The sequence below is a fragment of the Fusarium mangiferae genome (assembly GCF_900044065.1).
Source record: "Fusarium mangiferae strain MRC7560 genome assembly, contig: FMAN_scaffold004, whole genome shotgun sequence".
Lineage (NCBI taxonomy): Eukaryota > Fungi > Ascomycota > Sordariomycetes > Hypocreales > Nectriaceae > Fusarium > Fusarium mangiferae.
The window spans coordinates 1,008,953-1,021,519 of NW_024573924.1; the positions used below are offsets into that span (position 1 = coordinate 1,008,953).

General features: G+C 49.8%; 2 protein-coding genes across 2 annotated transcripts; both read right to left on the bottom strand.

Annotated features, from left to right (window-relative positions):
- Positions 1 to 178: 178 nt before the first annotated feature.
- Positions 179 to 2,117, bottom strand: FMAN_08911 (uncharacterized protein; the record flags this gene model as incomplete). Its single annotated transcript, XM_041829692.1, has 2 exons — positions 179 to 1,946; positions 2,029 to 2,117. The coding sequence occupies 2 exons, from the start codon at positions 2,115 to 2,117 to the stop codon at positions 179 to 181; spliced, it is 1,857 nt and encodes a 618-aa protein (XP_041680430.1).
- A 1,082-nt stretch (positions 2,118 to 3,199) lies between these two features.
- On the bottom strand, positions 3,200 to 7,875 carry FMAN_08912 (uncharacterized protein; the record flags this gene model as incomplete). Its single annotated transcript, XM_041829693.1, has 3 exons — positions 3,200 to 4,109; positions 4,159 to 7,358; positions 7,417 to 7,875. 3 exons carry the CDS (start codon positions 7,873 to 7,875, stop codon positions 3,200 to 3,202), a joined length of 4,569 nt encoding a protein of 1,522 aa, XP_041680431.1.
- Between the last annotated feature and the right edge of the window lie 4,692 nt (positions 7,876 to 12,567).

Genomic DNA, 12,567 nt, shown 5'->3' on the forward strand with positions numbered 1-12,567 from the left:
CCAGATAACAGATCGGACAATATTATCTACATTTTTAATCAACTGATCTGCTCATTGCTCATGAGAATTATGCTCATCCTGTGCCTCATTGCACTCCAGCCGAGACATGCATGTCACGGCCTGGCACCCTGAATGCATCTGAAGTCTTTTTATCTTTTCCGATCTCTATGGCTCTCATCTACATGTTTCTGAGAATGTTGCCGAGACCCTTGAGCTTTCTCAAGGGAGCTCCATAGCCCAGCTCCACAACACCATGTGTGAACTTCCAGCTATCGGGCTGGCTCTTGATAGGGTACTGTACTGGGGGAGGGATACCAGTGCGGATGCCCAGCCAGCCAAAGCGGTCCTCACAAATGGCCTTCATGTTGCAGAGTCCGCGTAGACCTTCTTCGCCTGCAAAGCGGCCGTAACCAGAGCCACCAACACCACCAAAGGGCAACTGGACGGCGTAGTAGACGGCGAAGTCATTGACGGCGACCATGCCGGCGCGGAGGCCCTTGACGATGGGCTGCAAGTTAGGATCACGCTCGGAACCGTGAACAGAGGCACCGAGGCCAAAGTTGGGGGCGTTAGCAATGGCGAGGATATCTTCAGGGGATGATGACTTGGCGCGGAGCAGGGTAAGAACAGGAGCGAAGCACTCATTTTGTGCAATACGCATGTCGGGGGTAACGTCGGCGAGGAAAGTTGGCTGGAAATAGTGGCCAGTGGGATATTCAGGATGGTTGTAGCGTTTGCCACCAGCAAGGAGACGGGCTCCTTGGGCGACAGCCTCAGCGATGAGTTCCTCGAGGCGGTCAAAGGAGGCGTCAGAGATCATGGCACCGACATCGGCCTCAGGGCCCAGGCGTAAAGCGTTGACACGAGGAGCAAGCATTTCGACAAGCTTATCATGAATTGCACGAGGGGCGATGACTCTCTCGATACCAATACAGTTCTGGCCGGCGGCTTGAAAGGTTCCGCGGAGAATGACTTCGGCGATGCGCTTGAGGTCTCGAGAAGCAGAGTCGAGAATAATGAAGGGGTCCTTGCCACCAAGCTCTGCGACAACAGGAGTAAGGCTCTTGGCCGCGCTAGCAGCAACATGATGGGCGACAGACTGAGAACCGATAAAGGTGATGTGACTGATACCAGGATGTGAAGTAAGATGGCCGGCGGTTTGAGGCCAGCATACGACAGTCTGAACAAGCTGAGGATCATGACCATGGGCGAGGAGAGCGCCACGAGCGATGTTGGTGAAGTACTGGCTAGACCAAGCAGTCTGCTCAGAAACCTTGACAAGAATACCGTTACCAGAGAAGAGGGCGCTGATGACGGGGCCGATGAAGTTGTGGAAGGGATAGTTCCAGCTGACAAGAGCAGCAACAACACCAAGAGGTTCATAGTGGACAGTGTTGCGCTTGTACATCATGAGAAAGTTGGTAGGACGACGAGATGGCCGCAGCGCAGCTTCACCATGGTCGAGAGTCCACTTGAGCTTCTCAGCTGTGACAAGAATCTCTCCCAACTGAGCATCCACCATAGTCTTTCCGCTGTCCAAGCAAGCAATCTTGACAATGTCCTCGGCATTGTCGAGAACGTGCTGCAGCAGCGAGCGCAGCACAGCCCGGCGTTCCTCGAAGGTTGTCTCAGCCCATACCTTCTGCGCAGCCGCGGCGGCGACAACCGCTCGATCCATAGCAGCAGGTGTAGAAGGATTGATTTGTCCCAGGAACTGGCCAGTAGCTGGTGCATAGCATTGAACGGCTGAGCTGCCAGAGACCCTGACTGAAGGGGCATCGACGGTGGAGTAAGGCTCGGGGATCTTGGGCGCGGGAACGGTAAACTTGCGAGGACGACCGGTGGCTGCTTTGATAGAGGCTGTAGCGATAGCGTTTGTGAGGCGGAGAATTAGAGTTGCAACGACAATGGCAGCGACTGTCCCGACGGCAGAGACTGTAGATTGCCTGTGAGGAGTGAATTAGCTTTAGGTCATGATCAATGGGCTCGTTGCTAAAGGATAGCATGACATGACATAACATAACGTACGAGATGTTGTGCTCTGCAGCAAACTCATTGCACCTCCGCCAAGCGGTGAGGAGCAATGGTTCTTGACTATCCATTGCAGATTCTGACATGATCAATTCGTCTCTTCCGCAGAAATTGTACGTCCCCTTTATATCATGCGACAGCTAGAGATGGTTCAAGTCGGATGGTGGGTGTGTTATTTAAAGTGGGAGGGATTAGGTACGTACCGGGCCTAGTTTCAGGGACCTTCCATTCACTGTTCCTGCCAAGCCTTGACCGCCAAGGGAAACGACCCGCCGTATTCGTACTCGCCCCTGAATGTGACTGTGAGGCTCATCAACTCGAATCATAAAGCAACATCAGACCAGACCACAAAGAATGAGTGTCATATAAAGTCACCACCACCAGCATCAAGGGACTCGGATTCGGATTCGAACTTGAGATTGAATTTGCATATCGTCTTATTGATTTTCGTCTCTGGTCTCCAAAAGGAGATGACAACCTGATTATATAACCGCTTTCTTATTTACAGCAACAACACTGCTGTCTTCTCCCACTCTTTCTGTCCGTCTGTCTTCTGTCTTTCTTTGCTCTGTCTTTCAAGCTCGCTTCCTCACCTGTGACATCCTCTCCAGCCTCAACCAGCCCGTCTCCTCGTCTCGCTATTCTCCCTCCCTCTCTTCGACAGCGCAATAATGAAATGTATCTTCGTCAGAGAATGGGTTTGCTGCTTTCCAGCTCTAAGGATGCTAAAAAGAAAAGTGTGAAACAACATGGGAGATGAAGGAAGACTAAAAGTGATAGTACCGAAGCCACCAAAGAATCAAATCAATTCATACAAGAAAACAAGAAACCCCTTTTGCATTTCCCCTAATAACGCCCTGCGTGTGTAAAAGCAAACCTCCTAGCTCAATACAGTTGAAGCATAGGGGGTATTATAAAATAGATAAAAAACCAATTCGACCTCGTTGCCTTCGTTGCGTGCTAAAGCGCATGAGCATACAAAGACCGCGGAAAGCAACTCATAGATCGCTCATGCTGATCGTAAGTGCATCACTGGCCGTCTGAGGCCTGGGATATCAAAAGCAAGGAAAGGTCGAAAGAAACAAAACTCGGCATCGGGTCCGGAGAGCCGTGTCGTCGGCAATAGTCGAGTTGGGCATCGTGTACAGCGAGATGCAAAGAGCCGGAATCATATGTTGGCACTCTTAGTCAACGAAAGTCCTCGAAGTCGAGGGCGGAATCGACCTCCTTGCGATTGACTCGACTCGATCCTTGAGAGTCGGGCTGCCGATGTGAAGTCGTTGCTGGCTTCAAAGCTGGGTCTCACCCTGTCCATCGAGGCTCGCATACGGTCGTATGATGGTCGTGCTCGGTCAATCGATGGCCGGGCTTGCATTGGTACATCCAACGATATGCGATGCGCCGTGTAATTGGTCGAGTCGCTGCCATTTTGGCTGTGTTGATTATATGTCGTGGTTCGTGTTGCTGTTGACGGAGGGTAAATAGGCCGTAGATCCTCATCGACACTTCCATAAGCCACGTGCTTGGGCATCTTCTTTGACCTCCTTGAGCTCTTGGATGACTTGGACTTATCACTCTTGGTGTCTGCAGTGAGAGGATCACTGGTCTCTTCAGCCTGGTAGAGGTGTGCGAATTTACCCATTCGTTCCTGCTCACGAATGATGTCGACATCGTAAGGCCAGTACACTTTCTGAAGAGCCTTGATAGCAAATCGTGGGAAGAGGCATATGACAGGTACAAGGAAGAAACATGCCCAGAAGGTTGCCTCTCCATATACCTGTGCAGCAGTACCATAGAAGAATGCCGACGAGGTGAAGGAAGTGTACACTCCAGTCCAGAAGAAGATGAATACATCAGAGATGACAACAATGAGCACCATCAACCAATCCCAGCGATAGGTGTTGATCAGAATGTACATGTTGATCGTGATGACGGCGGGGTGAGCAACATAGGCGCCAAAGCGAAGACGGTCCTCGACGCCCAGACCGTTGCCAGTCAAGAAGGTACCAGGCATAAACAGAAGGTACGGAATGAAAAAAACCATGATGGACTGATAAACACCATCAATCATGTAGAGCCTTTAGCAGAGTTAGCACAGAGCATCGATATCAAGGACAGCTTACTTACCAGAACTTGAGCTGGGTCCACTCCAGTCGCTCGATACCTCGTCGGTAGAGCTGAGGAACAGCCAACGATACCTTGTCAGACACGTCCTGATCCAGAACACCCATAATAGCGACAGGGACCGAAGTGAAGAAGAGGTTGAACATGAGAATATACGTGTAGTCGAAGAGATAGGTCATATCCATGTCACAATAGATCTCGTACCAGAAAATGGAGAAGGTCCACACCATGTTCTTGTAAAAGAAATTGCTGATACTCTCTGCCAGACGCCGGTACGACCATCGACCATGGACAAGCACCAGTCTCTGAAGGAATCGGAATTGAGCAATAGCATAGTCAGAAGACATGGCTGCTTGACGGCCTTCGACACCAGCAATACCGACACCAACATCGGCTTCCTGAATCATGGCAACATCGTTGGCACCGTCACCAATGGAAAGAGTCATGACATCGAGACCGTTCTTGACCATAGCCACAACGGCAGCCTTCTGCGCGGGACTGACTCGACAACAGAGAACCGACTTGCACTGCTTACAGAGCAGGAGAAACTTTTGCTTTAGGCGATCGTTGAGTACCCATCGGAGTGTGAAACCATCGATGACAAGTCCGTGGGTTGGGGCGGGTGGTTCGTGGTTCTTCTTGGCAAGCGCGAGATCATGGTCGCTACCAGTAATACCAAAAGTCTGAAGGTTGTCGTCTAATAGTCTTTCTGCCATATCAAAGAAGGTCTCGTCGGTGATCTCACCTGTCTCGTCCTCGTCGACCTTAAGGTGAATCAATTCCATGTCATTGTTGAGAAGGTTACAAGAGAAGCCGATGTTAATTGCAGTCTCAACTTTGTCGCCAGTGAGAACCCAAAGCTTGATGCCAGCATTACCCAAGAGAGCGATTGTGTCGGGGACACCATCTTGTAAACGATCCTCGATGGCGGTACCACCAATAAGGTAAAGATCTTGTTCAATCAGCTCGGCCACTGATTCCAGCTTCTCTTCCCGCTCTTCGAGGGCAGAAGCAGCTGCATCGTGCTCTTTCTTCCAAGCTCGGTAGTCCTGCTCGGAAACTTCCTTGTGGGCAATACACAGTGTTCGAAGACCTTCCCGGGCAAACATTTCGAGATGCTCAGCAGTTGTCTTTCTGAGCTCCTTCTGTTCGCCTCGTTTAAGGCGGGAGTAGATGATGCTGTCTGCACCTTTGCAGAAGAGAACAATGCGACCATCAGGCATCCGGACAATTGAACTCATTCGCTTTCGACTAGAGTTGAATTCAAGCGTATTAAGAATTTGATAATGTCGGTCCTGACCCATGACGTTCAGATTGATGCCTTCACCAGAGCTTCCGAGAACAGTGAAACCCATATCACGAGCAGTAGCAACCAAGGCTTCTTCATCTGGCGACTGCGCCTTGAAAATCATTTTTGGTTTGTCACCATCAACCTTCTCAGCCATCACAGTATGACAGAGAGCCAGGGCTAGCATGAAATACTCATTGGCTGCCTGCTGCTCGGGGCCTGACTCGCCAGCGAGATCGGAAACGAAATCAGGAGCAATGAATGTCAAAGCCTCGTCGTGAAGATATGGATTGTCGTGAATTTTGCGAAGACCAGCAAGCGCCCGGACCTTGGCGTCAGCAATCTCGGCGCGAACCCTCTCTCCTTCCTTCTCAACATCAATGCCAAGTCGCTTTTGCATTCCTGCCTGAGCTTCCGTGTAAGCTTCTCCATAGGGCTGTCCATTGATCGTTGCCTTCTTGAACTCCATGACGTTTTGTGTGAGAGTACCGGTTTTGTCGGAAAAGATGTATTCTATTTGGCCAACATCGTCCGAAATATTCCATGACTTGGGAATGCACGGTTGATCGATTGGTTCATAGTACATCTCCACATCGCTGTAAATAAAGATAGCCTGCAAGGTTCGCACAATTTCCAGGGTGATATAGAGCGAAATAGGCACCAAGTTCTGGAACAGAATAATGGCAGCCCAGAAAGTGATAAATCCGCTCATAGCCGGTTTGCCACCAATGGATCCGAAGTCGAAGAAGTGAAGAGACGCATCTGTCTTTGCCCATGCCACGCCGTTTATTATAGCGGCGAGCAAACACATGATAAGCAAGATACCAAAGTTACACACGACATTGAAGTTCATCTCTCGAGCAATGCGAGCACGCTTACTAGGAGTGATACCAGCGTTCATCATGATTTTGGTGTCATGTCCGGTATACACAACTACACCGACAATCCACTCAGTATTCCGGAGGTTGCATCCACGTAGGAGGAGGTTGTCTATGGTGATAGGTTCCGTCATATCCTCGGGTTCTTCGTCGAGGTAGCCGGGGACATTCTGCTTCCACTTGATGGCGCCGTTATACTTGTAGAGGTTTGGTTGAGGTCCTTCGCTTTCGATCACAAACTCTGCACGTTCGCAGTCTCTAGCATGCTTTAGACCTCGGCCGCAACGTAAAGCCTGGCGGACTTTCAGGTTAGTTTCGCCGTCCAGATTCTTGGTTTCGACATAGCAACCTCCATCAGGATCGGAGGTAGATAGGATGATGACATCTGCGGGCAATTCTTCGTCATTATATATACGAACGAAATCGCCAACGACGAGACTCTTCCAGGTATCCTTTTGAAATCGGGCACCGGATGGGGGATGGTTGTAGTTGATGACATCAGACTTCATCTGCGATAAAGCTGCTGCGCGCTTGGCATCTTGCTGGTCGGGCATCTCAAATTGTGCAGGCGTGGCCTGAGGTGAGGGCGATGGAACAGGGGTCATCTGGATGTCCTCTCGGGCAGACATGAAGGACTCGCGGCCGGTGAAAGGCGATGCAATGGACTGTCGCATGGACTGACGAGTTCGGTGCGTCTCAACTGAAGGCCGAGGCGCATCCTCCTCCGCAGGGCCGGCCTTGCGCTTTGCCCTCTCCTCCTTCGCCTTCTTGGACCACAGAGATTGAGTTGCTCGCCAAATAGAACCGAAGAATTTCGAGTTGGCCTTCTTGAATTGACGCCACATGGAAACGTCACCCTCCATAACATTGACGTTGTTCCAGTTTCGTAATCGGTGGACAGGAGCATTGTTAAGTTCGATGTCGAGAATAGTTCGTCGATAGTCTTCGATGGCATCCTTGATAGCAGTTACTGCAATAATGAAAATCAACGGAACGGCGTTGAGACCTGGATTGACGCCACCAAAAATGGGAAAGATCTATTTAAAAGGTTAAGGGTGACTCGCGGGAGTAAAGGGGGGCGGATGGTTAACTTACAACCAGGATAACCAAGAACAAGAAGAATATATTAGCAACATTGTGAAATTGGAACCACAAGTTTTTAGGAACGAATGATAGAGGCGTATATTTGGCTGTTCGGATTTTATTTCGTGTGAAGACTTGAGTGGGATGGCCGTTCTCATCCAAAAGCTCTTCAGGCAGTGGCTGGTTAAAGAACAAGGTGCGGTTCTCGTGATCTTCGTCCTCCTCACCACCATTCTGGTCTTCGGGGTTCGCTTGGGGCGGTTGGCCATCATCACCGTGAGCGTCGGATCCGTCGGAGGGGGGGTTCTTCTCATTGGAACCTGTCTTCTTATGTCCCATACGTTCGAGCAGAGAATTGCGTTTGTTGTTACTACTGTTGACACTCTTTCTTTGTGTGGCCCATCGCGATCTTTGGGTAGCACTGAGGGCCTGCGGATCAAGGTGGCCGTCAGAGGTTGTTGTTGTGGTCATGATGAAGTCGCGGGCAAGCGCCCGATCGGCCCCTCGATGCCAGCCAGATTGGGGAAACTGAAGAAGTCCAAGTCGGAGTCGAGAGAAGCGAGAGGCGTCTGATTAAGCGTATATGGTACAGAGTCGAAGTGAATGGAGCAGGTGCAATTGAAGCAACACCAGCTGCTCGTCAAAGATTACTATTGGCGGCGACAATGTGATAAAGTCGAGTTTGAAACGGCTTCGCCAGGACCGTTTGAAGATCGTCGAAACGGTACAAGAAGGTGAACGTGGAGAGAGTAAAGGTAAGGTTGTTGATGGTCGAGATGGGACTGACGAGAAGAACGGGCTGGCTGGAAGAAGGTACGGTACAAGGGGAATTGAATTGTGTAAGCAAAGGCAATGGGCGATGGAAAGAACGGGGCGGCAAGGGAAAAAAGCTACGGTGGACTTTGGAGAGACGAGAGACCCTCCCCGGGCCCCGTCCCGTCCGCCAGTTAAAGTGAGTGGCTGCCAGAGAGCCTGAGACTCTAGCACTCTGGGATGGCCATTTCTGGGTGGTACCCGCTCGAGACAAGCGCTGGGACTTGCTGACGAGCGCTGCTGAAGGGAAATGGGCAGTGGAGAGTGGGTGTCGGGGGCGTGGGTCGCAGGCTTTCCTGTGGGTGGGTGTGCGTGGGGAGTCTTGATCCCGGCCCATCCGACGCACTCTTTCATCTGCCCGGAATGTACCCCCTAAGTACTCATGGATCTGCTCCTCCACTGCATACAGAGTACTAAGGTACAGATTGGATCCTGTGGATGCTTGCATTGGGATTCTCACGATTGCGATGCGCTGTCTCGCATTGTGTACTAACCGATGCCTAGCAGCTAAGCTTCTTTGCAGTGCTTACATACCTACCTATACTCTACCTTGCCTTGAAAGCCTCGACAAGGCGGTGTTGTCGCATTGCTGGTATACATTCAATGTCATTATCCATTAATTAAACCGCATCACGAACAAAGTGTCTTCTACTCATCGGGCTCTAGGCGTAACACGGTACTTGCGGGCATCTGTCATACCTCACATGCCGATTGAACTTAGTACTGTACTCCCTGGTTCTCGTCATGATAGTTTCTCAGCGGTACGGATAGGCAACGGTCAAAATCCAATGGAACCTATGGATCTCCCGCCTCCCAGCGACCTGTAGAGCCTACTAACGCCGGCGCCACGGTTCTAACTTAAGTCGCCGGGAATTTCGACGGTGTTGTACTGCTCTCAGCAGCTAGGTAGGCGGTAGAACTATCTTGGTCTAACGTGGATAGATCAGTCATACCTCAGCCCTGGGAACACGGGCGGCTCCCTCGGGCATTCAATGCGTGCGTCTCGCGGCGTAGTCGGCCGCTACATATCTCCGACACTCCTGGTTTTTTTTTTATTCAACGTTTGGAGTTGGAAAGGATGAGAAACTCCAAAAGAGTTAGCCAGGGGTCTATTTATTTATGTCAACACGACCACAACACAACCAACTGCGCTGCAACGGTTTCCTAGTACTAAACATGCACTGAACACTTCCACTATATCTGCATCTTTCTAGGAACTCCGTGACCTAGCTTCGAATAAATCACTCCGCCCTTTGTGAGCTTTGTTAATACGGAGTAGCTTGCTGCGATCTATTGCTGCATACGCCTCCAGCTGGCATTTACTGCCCCCTTGAAAAATCAACCAGCCAACCCCTTGCAAAGGGGGAAACTTACAATAGGTCGCGCCTAAGATTTGCCAAGGATATAATCAAGTCAGTCACGACCCTGGGTATCCGATGCGTGCTTTCTGTCAAGATTCGTTAGTCTCGTACGAACCATCGTGAGTTTTGAGGGTTTTGAGTACCCGAACTTTATGTATACCTATGTCCATGGATGGAAGCTCCGGCTCCGTCGCCTCCGTGGATGGACTCCGCATACGGACATTTCACAAACCCTTCCGGCCGTGACCATTGTCATCGCAACCAAAGATATCGATAGCGCACATCTTAAAAATCAGATAAGCTTCTATTCGTTGTAGCCATCACGACTAGTCCCTAAGGGTCAAATATGGTGGCTACTTGTCGAGACCGTCATCAATGGCTTTGAATTCCCTTTGGATCATGTAAACCGAAAAAGGGCGGGGTTCCTCTGAGTACCACCCTTGGTAAATTGTCGACTCTTTTGATCCTCACCGCGTTGGCGACCCTGGACAATCGACCGTAAATAAGTAGATGATTGCAAGCGGTGACTGCACAAATCTCCTGACGAGGGGTCAGGGGATGGCTGCACAATATGTACTGTACCAGCATAGTAGTAGGTAATCAGAACAGAAGATACCTAGGTAGGTAGCAAGTTCTCCAGGAAACTTGTAGGTAGCAGTTGCAATGTTTCAAGACGGGATCCTCCACTCTTTTATTTACCTACTATCCAACCTTGCGTGATGATCTCAATGGTCGCTTGGCGGCATCAAGATCCGGTTTCGCCTCGTCCTCCTTTATTGATGTACAATACCACGCTGTAACGAAGATCCAAGACTGCTTTCTTCATTTACGAGAATACTTACTGTCAAAAGTGCGAGAAGGGGAGGGTTATTCCTGGTAGAGAGGCACTTGACAGCCTCATAAACAACCGAGGAACAAGCTTCGACCAGATCTTCACGTCCCTGCCTCGCAGAGACAGGACCAGCAAGGTTAAGGTATTACTGTATACTGTATGTAGGATGAGCCCCACGTTGCTTCAATGAATGAATGAATGAAAATCAACCCCTCATTGGACAGACCTTAGTCGTTGTCTTTTTTGTTTATTTTGTTCCGTTTCCTTTCCTTATCCGCTGCGTCCTATGTTTATTTATTTACTTACCTAGGTACTCTAATATCTAGGTACATTCAGTTCTAACTATTAGATGCCTCTTGGCTGCAAGGCATCCCGGGGTTATACGAGCGCCTTCCTCTCTTGGATGGAAATATAACTTGTCTGTAAACCTCCGCAGGTCCCGTTATGTCCAGATTTTACCTCCGCATTGTCGGGTTCACGGACTTTGCTTACGAGCGAGGAAAAGCGCCACGATATTTCTCCGCCGTCATCCAATGGGACTAACTCATAAGCAGATGCAGACATGACGGATGAATAAAGCAGCATCGGTCGGTCACTTGTAATCAACGGACCGGGCTTACAAACACAGCGGGGTCTACCACTTTCACGGAGCCCATGGAATTAACACATTGCGGTGCTGAGTGCGGCGTTGCCGTGCCTCGAAAAAAGCTATGAACCTAGCCTGGGATGCCAAAAAAGATTGGTATAAAAGCTAATAGAGTCTCTGTCGACTTTGCCCAATCGTTTTTGTCACCTAGAACAGAGATTACAAGTTTTCTTGCCTCTTTTCACGTTAGACGTGCTGCACCACAGGTGACGGATTGCGGTTCCACTTGGTTAGTAGAGATTCGCCATCAAATCTAGGTATCCAATGTTTCATCATTCAGCCTGACTTCAAGCTCAATTTGATCAAGCCCAGGTAGGTGTTGGAGATGTCTTTTTTTTCACGTCTGTGTTATTCCCGTATGAGGATTGACGGGAACACAAAATACACGCTCTGTACGAAGCACTTTGTTTCTTACAGTGCTACATTGCACTAACTCAATTGCCCTGATTGCTGCACTGTCCTATCCGACCATTGAAAACCGTGGATGCTTAGCTTGGCTTTCTTACCATTGCATTGTCCTTGGGTAAGGTACATGCAAGTAACAACAGAGACCCATTGTCCCCCTGTCTTGAAGCCATGTTAGCTCAGCGCCGCTCAGGAACGCGAGTGACCTTTGCTCCTTGTTTCGTCAACTGGAGAGGACCCTTGCTAGGGGTCTCCTCTCCTGAGCCTACCATCTGCAGGTCCAAATTTCCAGTGACAGGACTCCCCAGGGGTTGCCAAATATCACGGGTAGAACTAGATCGCCAAGATCATGTCGACTGGTTGAAATCATCTATGTACCTCATGATCGCGGTCGTAAATTTCAAGAATGATAAAATGTCATCGCCTCTGTTAGTTCGTTTTGTTTGTACGACATATAACCATCCGCTCGTAACACCTGAGTCAAACGGTCAACCTTTAATTCTTAATCTGGTGCATTTTTATCAACCCAAGGACTGCCCAGGCTAGAGAGATGGAAGGATCCATAATGATCCATCACTTCTGATCCAACCCTTCAGAAGCAAAGAATGGAACGCGCCGAGCTGGGCTGTGCTGCGTCAGCCTCGGATTGGACGTCTGAGACCGGCTCGCAAATGACCCACTGTCGTATTCAGGCGTCATCATCTAACAAGAAGCAGTATGTATAACAATAACCTGAGCCCTGGACTCCTGTCAGGCTCGGATGCCGAAACCATGTCTATCTCAGCTTACACATAGTCAGCTTGGAGCCTTGGGCGTGTTAGACCTGTTCCTTCAACAGCTTCATTACCTACACCAACATCGACGTTGCACTAAACCAATGCCGAACGAAATAAGGTCCAAGTCAACGTCTTGGGGTTGCATACCAGACACAACCTTCCAACCCCCGATTTCAATACTGCACTATGATTTGTGCAGTAATAAGAGACGAAATGCTGGAATGAACGCAGACTCCATTTCTGACGATCGTTCCCCAGCGTTCTCGGCGGTGTTGGCATTAAACGCATAATGAACCCCTTTTCTCGACCACGGTCTGCATGGACGAAACA